At 40.4% G+C, this 26,495-nt stretch overlaps 1 protein-coding gene across 2 annotated transcripts in view; it reads right to left on the bottom strand.

Annotated features, from left to right (window-relative positions):
* LOC122806395 (receptor-type tyrosine-protein phosphatase U-like) overlaps window positions 1-26,495 on the bottom strand; it is a 1,549,454-nt gene that overhangs the window by 979,642 nt on the left and 543,317 nt on the right. For both annotated transcript variants that reach the window (XM_044076762.1, XM_044076771.1), the window contains one exon: window positions 45-230. In XM_044076762.1, the coding sequence (XP_043932697.1) occupies window positions 45-230 (186 nt within the window). The remainder of the gene's footprint in view (window positions 1-44; window positions 231-26,495) is intronic.

The following is a 26,495-nucleotide window of genomic DNA, read 5'->3' as shown; positions in this document are numbered from 1 at the left end:
TACAGCAGTTTTAAGAATCAGATAGGATTACTCTTCATACTTACTTTTACAGCTAACTGCAGTATTATTCCACACAATGCGGTTTCCTCGTCTTACACATGTTATTGCATATGATGTTGGTTCTGAACCTCTTGGGCATGTCACATTCACTGTTGAATTAGAAGCATAAAATGAATGCTCTGGATATAATCCGATGCCTGAATCTGTGAAATTTGGATAACTGCATTTTGCTAAAGGAAAAGAAACATGAAAAGAAATTATCAGTGTTGAAAACTTGCTCATCTTTATACACGACAGAGAATTGTCACTGATGATGTTTTTTGAAGTTATTTTCTATATGCAATACTTAAAGGACCACTACAGGCAAACAATGAAAAAACTTATATTTTTTTATATTGCCATGATTTATTGCACCTCCTAAAGCTGCCTGCAGCAAAATAAGTACTCATTCCTAATTTTTTTTTTTTTTTTTTTACTCTTGTCTGCCCTCATGGAGGAAGACATTGTGATTCCTTTGGAAAGCTAAATCTGTCTCAATGCACAGACTATGAGAACAAATAGCCCTACCATTTGTTGTCAGACTAGACTTCCATTCACTTAGAATGGACCACCTGAAAAAAAATGCTAAGTCTGAGTGTGCAGCTCATGTGTCATTGACTGGTATGCGCTGAGTTTTACAAATGTTGTTCCTACTGATGTACTACACATTCTCTGAAAGAAACTTGCAAAAGTGTCAACAAATTACTGAGATAAAAAAGACTTTTCACAAGCAGCAGTTTTGCAAGTTTCAGTTCCTGGCCAAGTTACTCCTCCCATCTCCCCTCCTTCAGTGGGCTACAGTCTCACATTTCCAGCTTGGGTAGATTCAACTATTTTGTCAGCTTTGCATGACAATAGACATAAAAAAAATCAGAGTCTGGCGTGCCACTAAAAGTGTTCCCTTATATGTTTCTTCAGTTCTGAATAGCATTTCCCCAAGAATAAAAAAAAACAAAAACAAAGCACACACATCTGTCTAGAGTTTGGACCAGTCTATCCACTTCTTAATGTGCACAGTGAAACATTCAGTTTATAATGTATTCTGGCTGCTGACATGGTTGTCTTTACATAGTTATTCTCTTATAACATTACCTGAACTTATGGTATTCAATGCCAAGCTTTACAACAGTTCTCAGTTTCTTAACAATGATCACCCAAGCCTCTGATGTGACCCAGTACTTTGTCAATATACTGTAAATACATAGATTAATACAAATATTTGTGCACATATGACACATACAATAATACACACATACCATCATTAAAACAAGATAAATGCAATAGAAATAATATCAATATAGTTACAATTTCTAGTTTATGACCCTGTTTGTCTATGGAAACTTCTTTTTGAATTTATGTTCAAGCAATTATATATTTGTTGTATTTTATCTTGTTTAATTGTTTCTCAATATTCTAACCACTGTATGCTGCAGCAGTTGTAAAACTATGATTTTACTCCTTTTATATTTTCTATGCTCTTTGTTCAAAATAGCTATGTTTGTATAATTTATTTTTATTATTTTTTATAATTGTTTACTATGTATTTGGAGCTTTTCTCCCCGAGCCTCCGCCGAAAACGGTCACCTTGTGTCCAGTCGGACTAACCTGGTAAACAAATGGAAAATAAATAAAAAATAAAATTTACTAAGAAAATCAATCAATATACCAAGAAAAATCCAAAACGTAAGAAAAAAACACAAAAGGAAGGAAAATGTTTCCTTGATGCTGTCATGAAAATCCCATGCACTTATTCAGATATTATGGCAAACATATATATATATATATATTATAACATATATAATATATTAGGCAAAACAACGTACCCAACACACTAGTCATAGGTGGCTCTATAGTCAGGCACACTGATGCTCCACTCACCAGGCTAAACAAAGAGAAGGTTACTGTCAGCTGCCTGTCGGGTGCCAGGATCCGCCACATAACCCACGCACTCAAGTCACTCCACAACAAGTACAAATATGACTCTGTCATTGTCCATGTTGGTGTGAATGACCTGAGATGTACCTCCCTGGACTACAAGAAAAGAGACATGGAACAGTTCTTTAATCTTGTAGCCCAGGCAGGTATGACCCTAGCCCTGAGTAGCATTCTGCCATCACCCAGAATGATACCACAGTACAAGGACAAAATGATTGACTTCAACAATTGACTAAGCTTCTGGTGTCATTCTAAGGGGATCCAGTATCTGTCTGCCTGGGACGACCTGGTCGACAGACCACAATGCTTTGCCAGAGATGGTCTGCTCCTGTTGCCCCTGGGATTCCGGATACTGGCTAACGTTCTTGCCGTCCCTATAGTGCCTTTTTTAGACAAGGTTCAAATGACAAATTCACCACTGTAACAGGAACAGGCAAGCAAAAACTGAGGGTAATGCTACTCAATGCTAGAAGTCTAAATCTCAAAATGCACTCATTCAATCGAGGCACTCCTTAAAATGGAGAACATCGATATCTGTGCAGTGACTGAGACTTGGTTCAAGGCTCCGGAGAGCACCCCTGCACTACCATGCTATAACTCATACCACACCTTTCGGCCATGTAACCTGGACTGAAACACCAAAGACGAAGGTGTGTCCATATTCATTAAGGATATCCACACCTCCAGGCTAGTTGCTCAGCATAATGCATCCAAGGTTATCCAAGTGCAACTAACTCTGGGCAAAACTGCAATCCAAATTGTAGCTTGCTACAGATCCCCCACCATGCCCCAGGATTCCCACTCCTCTTTTCTTGATATACTGGAAAATATTAGGGTTCAACAAAACACCCTAATAATGGGCGATTTCAACTACCCCAACATTAACTGGGAGAACTACTCATGTACCAACTCCTTTGCTCAACACTTTCTGGAATTCATAAATTCCAATGCCCTGAATCAACCTATCCACACCCCGACCAAGGGCAACAATATCCTAGACCTAGTCATTACCAACATGAGTGACCGGTGTTCCACACCTGAAGTCGACTCCTCGTTGGTCAGATCTGACCATAAGCTAATCACCCTAGATCTCCACATTCCATCCCCATCCCCCATTAAGGAAACCATGGTAAAAAATTTCTCCAAAGCCAACTTCATGCTTCTTAAGACAGAAGTGGTGAACTTCATGAAACCCATGCAGATGGACAATACACTTACGACTGCTGAATCCTACACAAATGCACTCTATAAGCACTTACATGAGTGCATGGATCGTGCTATCCCAAACAGAACCAAGAAGCTATCCTCCAAAAAAAGGAAGCCAATCTGGTGGTCCCCTGCCATAAACAAACTGTACAACAGAAGGAAGAAACTATTGCAAAAGAGAGTAAAATCCCATGAGTGGTGGAGCTCCCTGGACAGCCTCAGAAAGAAGCTGAGATTCCTTATAAGAGCCTCCAAAGCTAGCTACAAAAACAAAATCGCCTCAGATTCTAAGGACAACCACAAAGCATTCTATAGCTATGTCAAGAATCTCAATGGCAACACCCAGATCTGCTCTGAGTTACAGCACAATGGCATGAAAATGACAGAACCAACTGATACTGCCAAAATCCTGGCAGATAGGTTCAGTGCTAACTTTAGCCCCTCTCACCCCCTAAAGGGCCTATACAGGAAGAATGCAGAGTCCCTGTAATCACAACTACACAGGTAAAAGCTGCACTCTCTATAGCCAAAAACACAGCATCCATTGGACTGGACAACATCCCGTGCTGCATTTTACATGAACTTCAGAACGAACTGGCTCCCCATCTAAGCACCATGTTCAGTCATAGCCTCACATCAGGCTTTGTGCCCACAGAATGGCACACAGGAACAGTCATCCCACTCCACAAAGGGGGAGCCACTAATGATCCCGGGAACTATCGCCTTATTAGCCTGACAAGCCTGGTCTACAAGGCCATGGAACGTATCATCATGGAGCTCATAAACAAAGACATTGGTAACCTCCAAACTCTGGACCCCACCCAGTTCGGGTTTGTGAAAGGCACATCATGCCTTCTGAACCTAATCGACTTCTTTGAGGCAGTCACCAAAGCCGTAGATGAGGGTAAGGTCATTCACACAGCCTATCTTGAACTTGCCAAAGCTTTGAACACCATCCCCCATTCTGGAATTATAGCTAAACTCACTAAACTAGGTATAAATCCCTATATCACAAGATGGGTTGCCAACTGGCTCATTGACAGAACCCACACTCTATAAGTTGCAGACTCCAAATCTGACTTCAAACCAGTGACAAGTGGAGTACCACAGGGTTCAGTCCTGGGACCTCTCCTGTTTGGTATCTACTTCTCTGAAGTACAGGTTAACACAGAAGGCCTCTGGCTAACAAAGTTCACAGATGACTGCAAACTAGGAGCCATAGCTGATTCCCCAAATGATGTGGACATCCTACAGAAGGTTTCAAGAAAAGGTTTCCCTGCACGGAGGAAGTTGCACGGCAAAAAATAATGCAAAGCAGTAAAAAATAGCCAGCAACAAGTTTTCTGTGAGTAATAATATTATTTTAATGACAATAAGACTGCATCAAACAGACCGGTTTCAGCCTGGGATTAACCTGGCCTTCTTCAGTGTTGTAAAAAAAAAAGGGCCTCGCTGAGACAGATGCCTGGTGTCAGAGCCATGGCCTCAAGCTCAATGCCAAAAAGTGCATTGCCATCCCCTTTAGTAAAAACTTTGTACCCATGAACTACCACATAGGTAGCAGTCTACTTAACACCGAATGTGTGATAAGAGACCTTGGAACCCAGGTGGACAGTAGTCTCTCCTTTGATAATCACATTGCCACAGTAGACAGGAAGACCTTCTACGTGGCACACCTCATCACAAAACGGTTCTCATCCAGGAAAAAAAGAGGTCATTGTTTCCCTCTACTTGACACTCATTAGACCCATTATAGAGTACAACGTCCCTTTTGGAATGTACCTCACAAGACATCTGCAGCAGCTGGAAAGGCTACAGAAGTACCTCACAAAGGGAATTACTGGCCTCAAACAGATGCCCTACACTGACCATCTCAAAAAACTCCAGCTTTACTCCGTAGCATATCGCCTACTCCGAGGTGATTTCTGCCTAACATATAAAGCTATGTCAAACCCAGAGCTGTTGGACATGCTACACCTAAAGAAATCCCAATTAAGCTAGATGCTCTAGGGACCTAAACCTTGTCACCACAATAAACAGGACATGCTGGGGGGATAGATTCCTGTCCCAGAGACTTCCCATACTCTGGAATAAGCTACCCATCTATGTCAAGAAAAGTTCCTCATTAGCACTCTTCAAGAAAAATCTTTGAGTGGATGGGAAATAGGAAATACACCCTGGGGATCACTTCTGTGGCTCTGCTCGACAGTGGCACAGGAAAATAACTTTCTTGGGTGGCATAAACCAGGGAACCTTGTTGGCTTACTTAGGCCTTTGGGCCGATAGCCTAGTACCTACCTATGAACCTATTATTAGATTAAATACAATATTATGTAGCATTGAAATGTGCTGACATTATAAGGGTGACAGTTCATTATTTACTCATAAAGCAAATGTCAGAGTGGAAAAGTTCAAATAGTGGAGAAAGAGGAGGAGAAGAAGAGAAGGAAGAGAAGAAAGAGTGAGAAAAGGTATTTGTTAGAAGTAATAATTAGGGTAGATATGGGAGGCAGGAGAAAAAATGAGTAAAAGTAACATTACAGGCAAGAGAAACGAAACCAAGGAAAAGAAGAAATAACATGGACAATGTGTGTGTGTGTGTGTGTGTGTGTGTGTGTGTGTGTGTGTGTGTGTGTGTGTGTGTGTGTGTGTGTGTGTGTGTGTGTGTGTGTGTGTGGTGTAAAAGAACTATAAAGCAAATCTGCACTGATACCTGCTTGCTGCCGTGTTGAGAGGGACATTTGTGCAAGTGCAGTGGACTGACTCCAGTAGGAAGGGATGGCAGCATACCTCTCAACATCATGGAACAATAAATCTGGACAAGGCCATAAATAATAGGGGACAGAGGACCAAAAATTGGGACAATTTATAAATATTGCACTTACAAACTTAGAAAGTTGATAAACAGGTTTTGCATTAGAGTGAATTTTCTTAAGGATATGAAGTCTGAAAAATCAAATGCCTGTCAATTTTCAGACTTCAGTGTTCAATGATTTGTCAGTGATTTGACAGAAAACTGCAATTTTATGAAAACCAGACAAAAAAAATCTGGACTTTCTGCTAGAATCTGTACTGTTGAGAGATATGAATGGGAGTCCTGAACCAAAACCCATCAATCATTTTCATTTGCTTGCCAAAACCATTACAGCAGTGTTTTGCAGAGAGGTGGGAAAAGCCTTGAATTTGACTGGTATGTTGCGTGTGTGTGGGTAGCTGTGTTTGAGGAAGGTGGAGGTGTGCCTTTGTAAGTGTGGTGTGAATGTTATGCATTATGAAATGGAGAGATTAAGAGTAAAACTGTGCTCAGTGAAGTCCCTAGCAATTTCATCACTGCTTGATTCAGACATATACATTCCCCTGTGTTTGTCAGCACTATGTTTGAGGGCATTGTTTTGGAGTGTGGTATCACTGCTACAGCTGCTGGTATTCTTTCAATACAAGTATCTGCTTTGGAAGTTTTCTCCAGTAGTCTGTTGCTGAGAGGATGAGAAACAATCTACAACAAGTATGCAACTACGACAAACTACATAAAGCAACAGTAAGAAAAAGTACTAGGTCACATCAGAGGCTAGGGAGGTCATTAAGAAACTGAGAATTGTTGTAAAATTTATCATTAAATACCATAAGTTCAAGTTATACTATAGGAGAATAACTATGTAAAGATAACCATGTCAGTAGCCAAAATGCTTTACAAGTTGAATATTTTACTGTGCACATTTTAAAAAAATGGATAGACTGGCCTAAACTCTGGACTGATGCATTTGCTTTATTTATTTATTTATTTATTTATTTTTTATTCCTGGGAAATGCTGTTCAGAAGTGAAGAGACATACAAGAGAAGAGATTTAGTGGCACACCAGGCTGTGATTTTTTTATGTCTATTGTCATGCAACACTGACTAAATTGAATCTAGCAAAGCTGGAAATGTGAGACTATAGCCCACTGAATGAGGGGAGATGGGAGGAGTAACCTGGCCAGGAAATGAAACTTGCAAAACTGCTCCTTGTGAAAACTGTTTTTTATCTCAGTAATTTGTTGACACTTTTGCAAGTTTCTTTCAAAGAACGTATACTACATCAATAGGAACAACACATTTGTAAAACTCAGCGCATACCAGTCAATGACACATGAGCTGCAGACTCTCAAATTTGGCAGTTTTTTCAGGTGTTCCATTCTAAGTGAATGGAAGTCTAGTCTGACAACAAATGGTAGGGCTATTTGTTCTCACAGTCTGTGCATTATGGGACAGATTTAGCTTTCCAGAAGAATCATGATGTCTGCCCACATGAGGACAGACAAGAGTAAAAACAAAATGAGTACTTATTTTGCTGCAGGCAGCTTTGGGTGGTGTAGTAAATCATGGCAAGATAAAAAATATATGTTTTCTTCATCATTTGCCGGTAGTGGTCCTTAAAGCGGAATACTCACATTTTTCACAGTTAACAATACTTAAGTATTTTTAGGCTTTGAATGACTACAAAAGTTATAGTTTTGCATGAATGCACAGCAAATGGAGGTATTATACATAGGCAGAGACAATTATACAAAGGCAGAGACACCCCAAACCTCCAAACATGCTTATGAAGCTGCCAGCTGCTACTTCCATCACTTTTATGACTTTTTGTAGCTAAGAAACAAACAAGTAAGCTAAACTCAGTAAGTCTTTTTATCTAAAAATCAATGTCCCTCAATCTAGGTATCAAGCTCCAAAATGATTATTAAAATAAATGTGTTAAGGCAGTCTGTCGCTTTCCTTTCTTGTACACCTTACCTTTTACGATTGGCTTAAAAAGATTGCCTTTAACTATTCTTGAAAAGAAGTCAAACAAGATTGCCAGGTAAATCCCAAAAAAAAACAAGGAAATACGAAAAGAAGTAATAGTATTCTAAACGTAGATTTATTTCTTTTTTAAAAAACAGCATACGTTTTCGCTACTGTTAAACAGTAGCTTCATCAGAGAAACTGACAAGCGGAAAACGCCAGGTATTTGAATCTTTATGTGACGTGAATACATTGCACTACGTCACTTAGATTCACAAATATAGCTTCCCGAACAATGGCGTTATTATATGTAAAGAAAATAAATTGCATGCAAAAATACACTCACGTCAGCAATAGTATATTTAAAAATTAAAAGTTAAAAACAATTCATTCTAACAGTCTATATATTAACAGTCTATATATTATTATTCTTGAAAAGAGATGTCATCAACTGTTCTTGGAAGAGAATCTCTTAAGTTGGTTCCATTATGTCAGAGTTAAAAAGTTCACAAGTGTGCTGATTAAACCATGTGGTACAAAGCAAGAATTTAGATAGGCTCAAAAGCAAATTCTGAAGTCAAGGGTAACTTGCAAACATTTATGAATGTTTATTAAATCCTTGACTGTTCTTCAAAAGGTAAAAATAAGCACACAAAAGAACAGCATATTGCAAAGTTCAACATCTTGTAAACTTCATTGACAGCTTCAGAACTGTCCCTGCCAAACACAAGAGGGGAACATAGAGATACTGAAATATAGGTACTTACGTATTATCACAACCACATTCTGATTGTCTCGCAGCCAGGATAGAAATCTGTCATAAATCTTGACATTATGGACAAACAAGTTACTGTCATTAATGTCATGATTTCTGACAGATTAGTAACCTAGATGTGATATTTTACTGTTCTGGAAATTGGAGTTGAGACGAGCCCAGTGGTATGTGAAGAAAATGCACTGGCAAATTTTGGGACTTGGTTGGGAAAACCAAGAAATTCACTCCATCAGCTTTCCCTTTCCATCCTGTACATACCATGCTGCCCCTGGGAGTGTCATCCCATGTTTTGTGTGCTTGCTGCTTAAAGTTTCATATCTGCAGACGTTACCTTTTACCCCTTTTTTTGGCTGGTGTCAGGACCCTCAACCTTTACAACATTTCTGGGGGAGGGAATGTGCTACAAAGGCAGGTCATTGCATCCGTTCAGAAAATGTCATCGCTTGAAAGGAGTGTGTCTATGTATTTTCTGGCTGGACTTTTGGGTACACGGCTGACAGAAACACAGTTGTAGTCATTCCCAAAGTACTTATTTTCAACTGTGTTTACATATGCAGAGGTAGTTCTGTAACTGTGATTTGGAGTAAATACTCCGTTTACATGGTTTTGCTGTGTTCTGTTTGCAGGGTTGTGTCGAGTGTTTCATTTTTAAAAAATTTTGCCGACGGACGTTCTGCTGAAAGAGGAATTGGGGTCTTAGTAATGCTCCCTGGTGATACCCAGTGTCACAGATAGCTGGTCAGTGCATTATCCACCCCTGCCAAAACACAAACAGTCATTTGTCCATAATGCCAAGAATTCTGACACATTCAGAATGTGGTTGCAATAATACATAAGTGCCGAAATATATGATATCAGGTACACTTGCATTTATCTAATCTAGGACATTTAAAGATATTCTATACATGGTTAAATTTGTTAACCAGGTAAACATACTGGAAACAAATTTATTTTTACCAGTGTGTCCAAGCAGAACTGTCTGATTATATGATTTGCTCAAAGTTATACAATAGGTAAACAAAGGCAGAAGCTATCAAACCCTGTACCCTGGGCAGTTCTTTAACAGCTCAGAGCTTAGAACCTTAATCATCTAATGACACAGTTTTACAACACTGAGAAAACTTTAGCTATTTACAGTTTATTTGTGTCAAAGACATCTGAGCACTGAGGATGTTTTGTAAACCAAATACGCAGGAAAACAGTATGGTGAAGAATATACGTTACATGCACTACCCGTGTGATCTCTGATCTGGCAGAAGGGGGTTCAGAAGATGATTATCAAGTAGATGGTGTGTTTTGTTTTATCTTATGGAAATGGAAAGAAAATAGTGAGATGGAAGGGAACACACAGACATGTAAAAAAAAAAAAAAAATATATATATATATATATATATATATATATATATATATATATATATATATATATATATATATATATATATATACACACACACATAAGAACAGGTATCTATATAGCAGTATATTCTGCAAGTTGTTGATAGTTGTCAGAATTTCCATGTACATCTTCTCCACTATACTGATATTAATTGTAAAGTATAGGAATTTTTTGAGAATGTTCATTGTTAGTAGACACTCTTGTAAATAGTTGTTCGTGTTTGTTCTTGTTCATGTTGTCCTTTATGCTCACAAATTTCTAAATACAATTATTGTCATGGTCAATTTGTTTAGTTAAATTCTAATAAAAACATTTTCAAAAAAAGAACAGAAATAAAAACCTTGTCATCCACATGGAGAAAAGGCTGCAGTGCATGGACATAATCAAATACTTGCTCCAGTTTCCTACGTCTAGGATGGAATTTTAAAACCATGATCCTAAAGCATATCTATGAAATAGGTGGAAGGATTTAGTTTTGGATAAAATCCATAATTTGCTGAACAATACCTGAAGGGTAATGATATCGATTCCACTCACTTTGGATTGATGTTCTTCGTGTTTCACTGTTGCAGTTATCACCTTGTGGGTTATCCCTGCTGTTTTAGCCCTCGACCGGCCCGATTACCTGAATCAATGTTTTTCTGCATCGGCTGCTATCGCTTGCTGCCTGATGTCAGGTCGTCAGTGCTATAAAGAAGAGCAGCTGACACCATTACATCAGTCTTTCTTGCAGTGGAGCCCATAGCAGAAGCAGTTCATAAGTGTGCCTGTCGGTCACTACCAGAGTCTGAATTACAGCTGAAAATGTCTACAGCTAAGTATCCCATTGGGGATCCTTTTTTCTTGCACAAACTGATGTCCAAAAAAGTTAACAATTGTCTCGCATGTGGAAAGCAAATACCACACCAAGACTTCCACTCATACTGCATCACTTGTTTAGGCCCAGATCATGACGTCCCCCATTGCTGGTTCTGTGTTCATTGTAGAGCTCTTATTGTAGCCAGGTATTTTCATATTCCATCTTCACATTCCAAAATGGCATCTGTCAGCCAACAATCTGTAGACATTCTGAAAAAAGTAGGGATAAAGATAGAGACAGACCACACAAGGATAAGTTTTCCAATGACTCTACCGCTAAACAGGTCGTCAATTCTCCAGAATTCAGTGAGGCACCTTCACAGCCCCTGATGCCCGATTCAATATCTTCGCAGGCCTCTACTGAGACACTTTCAGAGTCCAGTATGCCACAGAAATCTTCTTTGTCTTCTGAGCCTTTGGTTGTCTCTGCCTCAGATGAGTCCAGAGCCGCAATGCAGGCACCGGCTTCCAAGGAGGCCTTTCACACTACCAATTCCAGACAAAAAACGACTACCATTTCTCTCTGACCAATGGATACTCTTGGGCCTAGAGGCAAGGCCACTCCCAGGAAAACTACCTCTAGCCACCATTATACTCCTGCTCCTCCTCCCCAAATTCAAATGCTTAAAATAGCAGAGGATCTTATCACCCTTATCAGGGGTAGTCAGGCCACAACTTCTAAAAGGAAAAGAGACCTTTTTCCCAAAATACTGACAGAACATGATTCTGAGGAGTCTGATTACTCAGATTTAAAAGAGGAACAACAACATCTGACTGTTTATGAGGATTCAGATGCAGAGGAATCCATTCCTTCTGCCTCCCCATCAGAAGATCTTTCCTTTGGGAAACCCTTCACACCCTCAGGGAACATTTCCACTGGGAATCCCAGGACTTCCCTCAGTCTAAGAAAAGACTAAGAGAGTTTCTAGACCTGTCCCAGCACAGACCCTTGGCCATCCCTCCAGTCTTAGAGGTGGTTGATGATGTCTTCCAGGAATCCACTTTAACTCCTGATGCCCTCCCACTTGCTCCCAAAAAACCTGACAGGTATTATAGCATAACGGATTCTCACAAATACCTGTACAGAAATCCTGCTGCAGACCCGGAGGTCATTACACAGGGACCAAAAGGAGCTAAGACTAGGTCTACAAAGAATCCTACTCCTTCTGACAAGGACTCCAGAGCTCTGGACAGATGGGGTAAAAAGTATACACCTCTGCCACCTTAGCTATCAGAGCTCTCAACTGTCAGTTCCATAAGTTAAAATATCAACAACACACTTTGGAACTATTAAAACAAAAGATTTCAACCTTTCCTGACTGTGCCAGCTTGAAAGAGTAGATTTACTGCACTCTATTTGTCAAGTGGCCAAACACTCATTACACTGTGGATATGACACCCTAGAAGCCTCAAGCAAGGCAGCAGTGTCAGGATCCGTCATTAGGGGACATACATGGTTGAAGGAACAACCTCTCCCTGACCATGTCAAATCTAAATTACTTGATGCATCCTTGGATAAGGAGCGCTTGTTTGAAGTAAAAGTAGAAGAGGTGCTTAAAAAGATGGAAGACAAAGCAAAATCTATGCAAACAGTAAAAGACTTCCTTCAGGTACAACCTCCTAGGTTCAGCAGGAATTTTCCCTCAAAACACTGGTCCTTTCCTGCATCTAGCAGACGAGGGCAAGGTAAGCCCTGCAGGGACAGACCACCCAGACTCCTATCCCAGGGACAGCAGAGAACTAAACAGTGGACCACCTCCACTCCAAAGGCAGGGGGTTCTAAGCCATCCTCTATGGCAAAAATTCTCAATGACTCCCTCTCCCCTCTCTGCCCTCTTTTCACTCACCAAAAACTAGGAGGAAGGCTCTCCCTCTGCAAAGAAAATTGGCTTTCTGTAACAAAGGACCAATGAGTCTTAAAGATCATTTTTCAGGGATATAAATTCTCCTTCAACGAACTCCCAATTCCAAGAGGGTACCCAGACTTACCTCCAAATCAGTAGGCAGAGGCATTGAAACAAGTCCAAACTCTCATATCCCAAGGGGCAGTAGTACCTGTCCCCTCAGATCAAACAGGCAAAGACTTTTATTCTAGAATATTCATTGTTCCCAGAAAAGAGGGGACTTGGCACCCCATCCTGGATCTATCCATTCTGAACACCTTCCTGGTGGTCCCCAAATTCAAGATGCTAACTTTGCAGCAGTTGCTGCCTATGCTGACAAAAAATACCTGGTTAGTTACCCTAGATCTAAAAGATGCCTACCTCCACATCCCCATAAGGGAATCCTGCAGGAAATTCCTTTGCTTCAGAGCAGGCTCACAATACTTTCAGTTCTCTGCACTACCCTTTGGCTTATCTACTGCTCCCAGGGTATTCACCAAATGCTTAGCCCCAGCCATAGCCTTTTAGAGACAGAAAAATATACAAATTTACCCTTATCTGGACGACTGCCTCATTCAGGCAGACTGCAAAGAAAAGCTCCTCAAGGAATCTCCTCTTTGTCAAAACCCTCCTAACCTCCTTAGGGTACACCATCAACAAGAAGAAATCAAAGCAAACACCCTCCAGGAAGATCATTTTCTTGGGAGCACTGCTGGACACAGCATCCCAAATTACTTTCCTATCCAAAGAAAAGCAGAGCTTCCTGCCTCTCTGTTTTACCCAGCTGGCTTCCAGAAGTCACCTCACTGCGAGGAAGTTCCTGCAAGCCTTAGGGTACATGGCATCTTGCAACCTTCTAATTCCTCTGTCCAGGCTTCACATGAGAAAATATCAGAGGTACCTAAAGAACCTTTGGTGTCAGCACTCTCAAACTCTAGAGACCTCCCTCCCTCTGATCCTCTGTATAAGGGCCAAGTTTCTCTGGTGAGCAGGGGCCTGTGCCCAGAACAAGGGTCTTTTCTTCACCCTCCACCCAACCGGACAGACCATTACCACCGACGCCTCAGACATAGCTTGGGGTGCTCACCTAGAAGGTATGTGCACCCAAGGTCTTTGGGATACCCAGCACCTTCCCTTACACATCAACCAGAAGGAAATTATGGCAGTACAAAAGGCTCTGACATCCTTCAAACCCCATCTCAAGCCAGGGGTTCTCCTTATCAAAACAGACAACACCACAGTAATGTGGTACATCAACAAACAGGGAGGGACCCAATCTTTCCCTCTGTGCAGGCTAGCCATGAACCTCTGGCTGACACCCTCTTCCATGGGAATACACCTGATAGCCCAATACCTACCAGGGATCAACAACACCCTGGCAGACATCTTAAGCAGAAACTTACTGGACCCCCATGAATGGCAGCTCCACAGAAAAATCTTTTTACAAATCACTCAGGCATGGGGGACTCCAGAGGTGGATCTCTTTGCTTCCCATCTCAACCATCAGCTGAAAAGATTCTGTACCAGGGAGTATCACCACCTAGCATGGAAGGTGGATGCCTTGGCCTTCCCCTGTAATACTCTCTTTGTGTACACATTCCCTCCTCTGCCTCTTATTCCAAAGGTACTGATCAAAATAAGGGAAAAGAGGCCAAAGGCCATCCTCATTGCTCCAGACTGGCTCAGACAACATTGGTACCCCTTACTGCACAGCCTGACCTTTCAGCCTCCCAGGCATCTTCCCCTGATCTCAGACCTCTTAACTCAGGTGAGGGGGGATGCTGCACCCAGACTTGCAGACTCTCAAACTATCAGCATGGCTAATACTCTAAAGGCAAACAAGGGGCCCCTGTTAAGCAAACAGGTCCTAGACATTATTACAAAGGCCAGAAGGCCCAGCACCAGAAAATCTTACACAGGAAAATGGAAAAGATTCTGCTCCTGGAGCCAGTCCAGAGGGGGCAATACCTTACAAACTTCTATCTCTAGCAGGGATGCTTAATAGTGGCCTCTCTTTCTCCTCTATTAAAATCCACACCTCAGCCATTTCAGCTCATTTTGATACAGAACAGCCCCTGTTCTCCCATCCTTTGATTAAACAATTCCTCAGAGGGGCTTCTAATATCAGACCTCCCAGAAGGCCACCCACTCCAACCTTTGACCTTAATTATGCTTTGGAAAAACTAACTTTACCACCCTTCGAACCTGCTGCTTCAGCAGAACTAAGATTCCTTTCCTGGAAGATTGCTTTGCTCCCAGCTATCACCTCAGCCAGAAGGGTTTCAGAACTTTAGGCACTGATGGCCATTGAGCCCTTCATCATCTTCAATGCAGACAGGGTCTCCCTGAGGACTAATCACTCCTTCATGCCCAAGGTGGTATCTAAAGTAACTCTCAACCAGGCCATACATCTATCCACCTTCTTTCCTAACCCTCAAAACAAGGGTGGAAAGAATTCTGCATTCAGTAGATGTGCACAGACAGCTCAGATACTATCTAGACCATACTAAACCCTTCAGGAAAACAAACCAACTACTTGTCAGCTTTGCCCCAGGGGCAGAGGGGAATCCCATTTCCAAACAAACCATTTCCAAATAGATATCACACTGTATCCATTTCTGCTATGTATTGCTTGGGAACCCCCCCCCCCCGCCCAAGTCGATTCAAACCCATTCCACTGGGCATCCTCCACTTCCACAACATTTCTCAGAGGACCTCTCATCAGGCACATCCTGGAAGCTGCCACCTGGACTTCTGTCCATACCTTTTACCAAGCATTACAACCTATCTCTATTTACTAAGGCTACAGCAGAGTTTGCCTCTGCAGTTCTGCAGGGCATGCTGACCCATTCCTAGGTCTCTTATTAATCCTACCACCTCTCCTCAGCTTTGGGAATCCCTTCACAGGTGATCACTGCAACAGTGAAACATGAAGAACATAGTACAGTTGTGTACACTTACTATAAATGTAGATGTTTGAGTGTATTCACTGTTGCAGCCCTAGTTTCCCACCCTCCTTCCCCCTTATATCTTCTTTTTTTAGAGAGACATACGTTTTTAATGTGGCTTTTAGCCACCAGGACCACTTTACCATATTTAATTGGGCTTCTGACTGGTTAGGGCAAGAAAAACTGATGTAATGGCATCGGCTGCTCTCCTTTATAGCACTGATCACCTGACATCAGGCAGCAAGCAACAGCAGCTGATGCAGAAAAACATTGACTCTGTTATTCAGGCCGGCCGATGGCTACCACAGCAGGGATAACCCCACAGGTGATTACTGCTACAGTGAATACACTCGAACATCTACATTTATGGTAAGTGTACACAACTGTACTTTCTATCACCCAGTTTAATTTTTCTGTACATCTGTACATCTTCTCTGAGTGCCTGACACTGGGATTGATATTGGCTATGATTGGTGTTATTACTGTGTAATAATGATGTAAACTGTATTAAACTGTAAACGGTATTATTACTGTGTAATAAAGATATACATTGTAAAAAATAAAAATAAAAATATAAAAATAGATAAAAAATGAACAAGCACAGGAATCTGTCTAGTTCCAACTTCACCAACAGGACTGTTGAGGGAAAAAAAAAAAAAGAAAAGAAAAACTAGTAGACTTAAACTTCGTTGATGAGCTCAGTCACAATAATTTTCAAAAATCATGAAACCCAAGTAGTGTTCCAAAGCAACAAGCCTTTATTTGTCACAGACAAGCAATTCTTAGTAGCAAAAAATCAGACATAAGAAAAGGTGTAAACTGTAAAACTGACAGAAGGAAAAAAAAAAAAAACACAGGTTGATGTTGTTGTTTGTGTTTCGGCTTTTCCCGGTTAGGGGTCGCCACAGCGGAACTCCGGTCCACTAATGATTGGCAGTAGATTTTCATGAACGTCGAGGTGCCAGCTCGATGTCCAACCTTCAATGAAGGCTTTCCCATTTACAATGTCTTTTGAACGCCACCCAACCGCGGGGAGGATATGCAGACTCCACACAGAAGGCACTCCCCGCACTCCAGCTGAGAATCGAATGGGAGAACCTCTTGCTGTGAGGCAACAACACTACTGCTGCACCAAAAAAGAAAAAAAACAGGTAAGAAATGAAAATGTTTTGGCTGATACTTAGATGAAAAATGACAGTCTGTATTTGGAACAAGATGCAACATTCGTATTAATTTTTATAATGAAAGATCATAAATGTTTGCATTGGAAATTTTGACAAAATATTGTAATCCAACTTATGATTCTCCATTTAGTTTGATATATGTATTACTGTAACTTTGATAATTTCCAGTATTTTGACAAAAAATTTAACCATTTTTTTCAGAATACAAGCATTTTCAGTAAGTGGGTAAAGTTTTGAAAAAGCAACAAAAGTATGCATATACACTATCATCACAGAACAAATGTACAGATTCCCATGTATTCATTAATTCACTCATTCTAATTAATTAATTTATTCACCAAATTATTTATTCTTCAATAATTGTTTATCTTATTCAGGATCATAGGAAAGCTAGGGCCAATACCAGCAAGCAACATATTTAAGGTATATAAATGTTGTACACAGGGAGGCCAGTTCATTTCAATAAACTAATTCAGTCTACTTGAAATTATTCTATAAAATTTTATCAAAACAATTGGAAACTCCCAAAAGTATGAACATACATTTAATAAAGGAAATGCAGTCTCAAAGTTTTGGTAGTTTTCATTATTTTCTGTTAGTTTTGCTCTATAAAATGTCATTTAGACTTCTTTAGAAATATCAGCCGTGAAACATTTCAGACAGAAGACAAAGGCTGGTATTTATAGTCTGGGACATTGCAAATGCCTAGCAGAGAGCTGTGAGCAGAGCAGCTAAACAGATATGTAAATAAGCTCAGCGTAGATCATTTCTGATGAATGACCATAAGTCAAGCTGTTTTCAAAAACACATGCATTTATGGTAAAAACATAAAGTATATAAAATTCAGCATTAGGAGCTTGCAAATTAGTCTGTAAAAGCCTGAGGCTTCATATTACTTCATTTGTTTCTCAGTATCATGGGTGAGTGTGGATAAGAGTAGACACACTTGAAAGGTATAAGGCAAGAGGTGGACTGTGCAGAATTTATAATTGAAATTTAAAAAAATAAAGGGGGTTCTAATGTTTTATATAGGGGTATCCTTACGGTGACACCCTGATGGTTTTATTAAAGAATACAAAGGAGAAGATAGGAAATAGTGCAAAAGGGGAAACAAACAAAGAAGGGAATACACAAGGAAAACATCAAGATGGTTTGCACTGGAGGAAGTAGGAAAGGAGGAGCACCATGTTTTTGTTAGCGGATAGACGCCCCATTTTTTTAACATTTTTTTTTGTTAATAGGTAGCGTGGATGGGCAGTTGGTAAGAAAGTAATGGACAAAGGATAAGAGAAGAACGGCTGAGAATAAGAGGGTGCAGGAGTCTGTAATCCACCAAGCCTCAAACACTTCCACTGGTTGTACAGTGGAAAACCCCAATATTGAGGTGATAGGGGCCTGTGGTGGTGCAGTGGTCAGAAACAACTGGGAGAGCATGTCTTCAACATGCTGAAGAGATGCTTCAACAGGCTGAATCTGTCTGATGACTACCCAGTCCATTACATCTGCTATCAAGTTCCAAAGTCCTGTTTCGGTGAGGCCTTCCAGGCTGCCACATGCCAGGATGCCTTCAGGACTAGTGTTACCTCCCCGACCCTGCAAGGACATCCCCGGATGGACACAGGGTGAGCACTCCCTAATCTGGAAGGTACATGCCCAAGCCACTCCTGAGGATTTGGATCTGTAAAAAAAGCAAAATAAGTGGGAGAGAAATAAAATAATAAAGGAGAAATAAATGAATAATTAAAATAATAAAACCAGAGAAAAAAAGGGGGTAGAGACATAAGAGAAAATACACAATAAATCCACTCATCATGTTGAATGTCATTTCATTTCTTTTCTTTCATGCCATTTCATTTCTTGAAACAATTTGACATCATAATTTAAATCTTTATTAAAGTAGAACTTGTGAAGCAGAAGTGCTTATGCATACAATGAGAGCACTCATTTGGGAAGTGCTTGTGTTCTTCGGAAGAAGGTTACGAGTAGAGCTTATGAGTACTTCAAATTAATTCTTATTGGAATTGCTTGTGAGTGCTTTGAAGGGCAGCGTCTTCCTTTCAATTTCTGTAAATGTTACTGTGTTTGATATTCAATACATACACCATTTACAAATACTACAGCAAATCACTTAAAGACAAAATAATGCAGTTTATATTTACATATCAATTGCAGTTGCTTGCAGTAATGCAATGATTTTGCTGCAGTTCTTTCAAGTACAATGCTCTAAAAATATTTCCTTATAACTATTAAAGAAAACAGTTTAAGAAAAACTACTGCAGTTATACACTGACATATTGCCAGACTTCTTTACAGTAATGTAATGATTTCACTATTATTTGTTTAAGGTAAGTGGCATATACTTTTTTACGCACATTTTAAAAATAGTTTAAGACACAGTACTGCACTGTGTACTGACATATATGTCAGTCTTGGTTTCATTAATGTAATGAATGCCCACTACTGATTCAACTAAGATAAATATAATACATAAGTACCAAGCCAAACCGATCCAAAGCAGGAGGCTTTATTGTACACACAAAAAGCACACAGGAAGGAAAAACACATTAATGCTCCCAAATCTTTGCATTTTTGTAAAAAACTTCATCAGATGCAAACCCATTCATTTTATAGTCACATCAATGTAAGATATCCAATAGCCAAACAGCACTAATCAAATATTAAAATTCAACTATACGGTTATTTCACACTCTAATCATCCCACCAAGTAAACCACCTTATTTAATAAAAACAGAATACTTGAATACGTTTCAATGACACAGTTTTAGGCTTTTACTGCTCACAATGATTAGAAGCATTTGTGGATATGTAAATTTTAGTAAGTATATATGAAATGTTTTTACTTATTTTTATTCATATGGTCTGAAGAAGCAACCTGCGTGGTGATGAAAGTGCTAACCTGATTAAATACTGTTTGTCTATTTAAAAGTGTGTAGAGTTGTCTGTGCATGAAGAAGGATACCGTGCTTCGCTCCACTGTTCGTTTACTTTAGATTTGGGTAGTTTCACCTTATTTAATAGCTGAGTAGCCATAAAAACATAAAATGAATATTGTTTCAGTGTTGTTAAAAACAAATTACCAATCTAAAATCAGATTTATTTAAAAAATAACTAAAAAATAAATAAAAGGAATACAATTCATTACATCAAGCCGCGGTGGTACAGTGGTAGCGTTGTTGTCTTACAGCAAGAGGTTCTCCTGTTCAATTCTCGGCTGTAGTCCCTTCTGTGTGGAGTCTACATGTCCTCCCCGTGGTCGAGTGGCCTCTGAAAGACATTCGTGAATGGGCGTGCCTTCATTGAAGGTTGGGCTTGAGCTGGCAACTTGGCACCATAAAAATCGACTGCCAGTCATTAGCAGACTGAAGTTCTACTGTGGCGACCCCTAACCAGGAAAAGACAAACAACAACATCTAGCATATGGTTCAATAACAATAGCACCATCTTTTGGGTAAAGTCAGTAATTGCATACATAAACTTAGAAACACAGAAAATCCATGGGAAGGAAATAATGCTAAATATAAATATAAAAATTATATGTAAAATAGTAATCATAAAATACTGTTGTAAAATACTGTAATATTTTGAAATAATATCATAAAACATTAATAAGCTTGGAATTGCAAAACTCTCCTGATCCTGACAAACTGACCCTTTACAATTCTTTTTTTTGTGTTAATGGGTAGGCACTGTGAAAATGAAGGAAGGAATTTGAGTAAGTGTCCTTCCTAAACACCTCAGATTTATAACAACCATTGATCTTGCTAACAGCCACATCCAAATATTCTAATATCACATGACTAACCTTACTGGCAATTAAAAAATAAACAGTGGTATTGGCAATATAATCCATAAATTCATAAAATCTGGGTTCAATGTCCACCCAAAAAATAACTATGTCATCAAAGAAACATTTATTAAGCACCCATGAGTCCTTAGATGGTGAATTCAGAATAAATTTACATTCCCAAACCATCAGCACAATATTGGCGTATATGGGAGTTCACCTATCTCCCACAGGTACACCATTAGTTTGTTGGAAAAATTCTCCTTTGAAGAATACAAAATTGTTCCTTAAAACAATTTCCATCAAAGTTAAGCACAAAAAATTCATTAAATTCAGGCCTGAAAATTCACTAATTGCTTCTTTGAACCATCTCATCCCCACATTGTGCCGTAGGGTATGCAACCAAAAAGATCCACAATGTCAATTGTTGCAAATAACACATGGTCATAATACAAGTAATTTTTTACCCATCTCAAAAAATCCCAGGAATCTTTCAAAACATTACTATCGTCCCTTGGAATTGCTTTTAACTTTATGTCCAATTACCTAGCCAAAGGTGCTGTAATAGAGCCTTCAGCTGAAACAATGGGCTTTAAAGGTAGATTCAGTATATTCTTGTAAACCTTTGGTATTCCAAATATGGATGGTAGCCATGGCCTGTCATTATATAAAAAAATGTGTGTACTTAGATCTATTGAACCTTCTAATAACAAATCATCCAGTGTTAAATGTATTCATTTCTGAGCTATGTTAGGTTCATTTCTGGATATTCTAATGTATTTATTGGGGTCATTCAGAATTTCCATCATTTTGGGTTCGTAAATAATTGAACTCATAAGTACAGTCCCCCCACCTTTATCAGGTTTCATAACCCTCAGGTATTTGTTACCCCTTATCTGTATCAGTAAATCCTGTTCTTCCTTAGTGAAATTAGGGGAAAACCTGTTCTTTAACACCCTTTTTCTAAGTTCACTCTCAACAAGCAATTCAAAATTCTTAAGCTGGGGGTGTAAAAGGGGCTAAAAATACTCTTCCTTTTTAATTTTTAAAAGCAACAGAGACCTCCAAAGCAGACATCCAAGCAACCTCCACACCCCATCACCAACCATGAAACACAAACCTCACATAATCAGTGCGCCACGCAATCACAGCCCTTAAGGCAAAATAACATACCCAACAAGCTAGTAATAGGCGACTCTATAGTCAGGCCCACTGATGTCCCACTAACTAGGCTAGACAAGGAGAAGGTTACAGTTATCTGCCTGTTGGGCGCCAGGATCTGCCACATAACACAAGCACTCAGGTCACTCCAGAACAAGTACAAATATGACTCTGTCATTGTCCATGTTGGTGTGTGTTAGAAAAATGTGTATTTGAATACATGAGAAATGCTAGTTTAAAAGCAAAGTAGTATATAATGCATTTTATTCTATTAATCATATAGTAGTAAAATTAATTCATGTCTAAATGTAAAGTAGTTTTGAAACTGCAGTGTGGCTTGAAGCAAAAGCTGATCTCTGACCCTGGCAGAATGCTAGCTTAGCAAGTTTTAATGTTTATGCTTTTCATAAGTGATTATCTGCTGGGTCAGGAAATTAAATGTGTGAAATAATGAAATATTCTGCTTTTTCCTGTTGGGATGATCTGGCCTTGTATATGTGTTACTTAAATAGCACGCAGCTGTGTGAGAAAGTATAACAGAGAACAAAGACATACATTAAAAGACTGAAGCTGCTATTGTATTCGAACTGATATGAAACCTTGAACAAGTAACTTTACAGAAAGACATTATGACTGACCAGCTGGATAGCAAGGCCGTATTGTATCCAGAGGAAAAGTTTTTTAAAACATACTGCATCAGCAGATTAAAAGAATAGAGGCTTGTAAGCTAAAGTGATGTAGATGCCCTGTGACGTCACGTCAGTAAGGTGGGCATAGCTTGAATGTTAAACCTATATAAAATTGTGTGCTTCCTGGTTCATGTCAGACAAAATTCTGTACTTGTATGGTTTTTTGCCTCCTGGTGTACACTAGTAAACTTTTGAATCTGAACCTCCTGTGTATTGAATTTTTAATTTTATTTAACAGTTTGGTCCTTCGCAGATGGAAAATTCCCTCAGACAGCTGCAGATCAGAGTCTACCGGTGGTCGAATACTGCGCAGGAGAAGTTACCAAAACGGTTCTTCTTGGGTGAAAAGACCTCCGACTGAATTGTCGTGTAAAGAGGCTGGCCACTTTCTGATCTGTGGCCGAAGAGTGGACATTCAAACAGTTCAATACCGGAGGCTCAGGTAGGAAGAATTTGCCTTTTTTCTGTTTTAGATCAGGGACTAGGTTACAGTATATTGTTGTCAAGATTTGTTTTGCAGATCAGGGACAAAAGGAAGTACTGTATATTTGGTCATAGATCAGGGTAACAGAATAAGGTAGGCAGTTATTCTAGATAAACTGTAAACAGGAACTAAGATCTTGATATCACATGATAAAAAAGGGTTACGTAACATTTTATAGGTTCATAGGTTCATACTAGGCTATCTGCCCGAGGGCATTTACAAGCCTAGCCCATAGTTTTGTGGCTTACGCCACCCCTTTAGTATGGGGAACTATACCCATTATTTTGCTGTGCCTCTGTTGAGCAGTGACACTGAGGTAATCCCTGGGGTATATCTGCGATCTCCCATCCATTGGTCAAGATTTCTCTTGAACAAGGCCAGCGAGGTGCTCTGCCTCACATATACCGGGATTTTATTCCACAGCATAGGGAGTCTTTGGGTGATGAATCTATCCCTCCAGCACGTCCTATTAATAGCCGTGTCGAGGTTTAAGTCTCCCGCCCTTGTGGCTCTGACGGATCTAGATTTTTTGAGGTGAAGCATATTCATCAAATCTGGGTTTGACATGGCCTTGTATGTTAGGCAAAGGTCACCTCTGAGCAAGCGGTTGGCGACTGAATAGAGCTGGAGTTCTTTCAGTCGGGCAGCATAGGACAGATGTTTGAGACCCTTTATCCTTTTGGTGAGGAACTTTTGTGGCCTCTCCAGCTGCTGCAAGTGTCGGGTCAGATACATTCCGAATGGGGCATTGTACTCAATCATTGGTCTGATGAGTGATGAGTATAGGGAGACTATGACCTCCCTTGATCTAGATGAGAATCCCTTCATGATAAGGTGGGCAATGTAGAAGGTCTTCCTAACTACTTTAGCTACATGGGTGTTGAATGACAGACTACTATCAACCTGGGTCCCCAGGTCCCTGATAACTTCTTCTGTGCTCAGTGGATTGCCACCTATTTGGTAGCTAGGGGTAACCTTGTTTTTCCCAAAGGGTATGACTATGCATTTTTTGGCATTTAACTTTAGGCCATGGCTCTGGCACCAGTTATCCATTTCTGTGAGACCCTTCTGAAGGATATCTGTGTCAGATGTGTTTTCTACTATGGCGCCCAGTTTGCAGTCATCAGCAAACTTTGTCAGCCATAACCCTCCTGTGTTTGCTTGTACTTGGAAAAGTAGATGCCAAACAAGAGTGGGCCCAGGACTGAGCCCTGTGGTACACCACTTGTGACAGGCTTTGAGTCTGACATGGCGCCAGCAACTCTGACCCTGTGGGTTCTGTCACTCAGCCAGTTTGCAACCCATCTTGTGATGTATGGGTTAACATTTAAGCTGATGAGTTTTTCAATGATACCCGAGTGGGGTATTGTATTGAAGGCCTTCGCCAGATCGAGGTAGGCTGTATGGACTGCCTTTCCCTCATCAATGGCTTTGGTGACTGTTTGAAAAAGTCAACCAAGTTTAGAAGGCATGATCTGCCTTTGACAAAGCCAAACTGGGATGGATCCAAAGTCTGCAAATTCCCTATGTCTTTATTTATGAGGTCCATTATGATCCTCTCCATGGCTTTGCAGATAAGGCTTGTCAAGCTAATGGGCGGTAATTTCCAGGGTCGGTGGAGGCACCGCCTTTGTGAAGTGGGACCACAGTTGCAGTGCGCCACTCCTGGAGTGCGTATCCAGAGGTAAGACTATGATTAAACAGCTGTCCTAGCTGTGGGTTTAATTCCTCGTTGAGTTCGTGGAGCACACAGCCGGGGACACCATCAGGTCCCATGGATGCTGTGTTTTTGCTTTGGAGAGAGCAGTTCTCACTTGGGCGTTGGAGATGTTTGGGGGCTGCAATCGCTTGGTATAGATATCTCTCCTTTTGGGGAGGGGAGAAGTTTGCACTGAACCTGTCAGCCAGTATGTTGGCAATGTCTGTAGGATCAGTAATCTTCACATCATTTTGAACTAGTTCTGAGCATATCTGGGAGTTTCCTCCCAGGTTTCTAACATAGCTAAAGAAGGCCTTATGATTGTATTTTGAGTCTTTAGGTATTTTCTCTCAAAATTTGCTTTGGATGATTTTATGAGAGCTCTTAGTTTTTACTTATAGTGATCAAGGGTGTCTTACCTTTTAAGGATTTTGCTCTATCTTGTAGTAGCTTCCTCCTTTTGTTGTAGAGTTTGTTTATGGCTGGGGTCCACCAGACTGGACGCTTGCCTTTGGTACAAAGAGTCTTTGTTTTGCTTGGGATTGCCTTATCCATGCAGTCCTGCAGGTGCTGGTAGAAGGCATTTGTAAGTGATTCAGCGGCTTGAGTACTGTTTTCCGCCGGCTTGGGGGCCTTAAAGGAGACCACACTAGTCTTTAGAAGTGTGAAGTCGGCTTTCAAGAAGTTCTTTACTGTGGTCTTTTTTATTTCAGGTGGGGGTGGGATGAGGACCTCCAGCGAGATTAGTTTGTGATCTGATCTCACCAGTGAGGGGTATACTTCCGGTGTTGAACATTGTGCTCCCATGTTCGTGATGATGAGATCAAGTATGTTTTCTCCTCTTGTGGGGATGGTGACTAGTTGTTCCATGGCATTTGAGTTTATGAATTCCAGGAACTTTTGGGCTAGGGTGTTTGGGCTTGAGTAGTGTTCCCAGTCTATATTAGGGTAATTGAAGTCACCTAGTATGATGGTGTTTGGTGATACATTTATCCCCTATAGTGTTTTCAGGAAGGCCATGTGAGGTTCCTGAGTTTGTGAGGGTGGCCTGTAACATGCTACAATTTGCAGAGCAGTCTTGCCTATGGTTAATTACACCTGGATGGTCTCCGATGCATCGTGCGTTGCCACCAGTCTTGAGGTGTGGGTGTCTTTGATGAATATGGATACTCTCCTTTCTTGGCATTGTCTGGATTTTGGGGCCGGAACGCATGATAAGTGGTAAAACCTGATAGTGCTGGGGTGCTCTCAGGAGCCTTGAACCAGGTTTCTGTCACTGCACAGACATCGATGTTCTCCATACTGAGAAGGGCCTCGAGTCGTGCATTTTGAGATTTAGACTTCTGGCATTGAGCAGCATTACCCTTAGTTTTTCCTTTTTGTGTTCTAGGGTGGTAGGTTTAGAATTTGAGCCTTGCCTAAAAAGGCACTATGGGGTGGCAAGAGCCTTTGCCAATATCCGAATCCCAGGGTGACAGGTGCAAGCCGTCCCTTGTGAAGCAGCGTGGCTTGTCCAGCATGTCATCCCAGGCAGACAGACATTGGATCCCTTTGAATGACACCAGAGTTTAAGCCAATTGTTAAAGCTGATCATCTTATCTCTGTATAGTGGCATCATTCTTGGTGAAGGTAGGATACTGCTCAAGGTCAGGGTCATACCTGCCTGGGCTA

Source organism: Protopterus annectens, chromosome 1.part1 (assembly GCF_019279795.1).
Source record: "Protopterus annectens isolate FY-2018-M chromosome 1.part1, PAN1.0, whole genome shotgun sequence".
Classification (NCBI taxonomy): domain Eukaryota; kingdom Metazoa; phylum Chordata; order Ceratodontiformes; family Protopteridae; genus Protopterus; species Protopterus annectens.
This window is presented reverse-complemented; position numbering and strand designations above follow the sequence as displayed.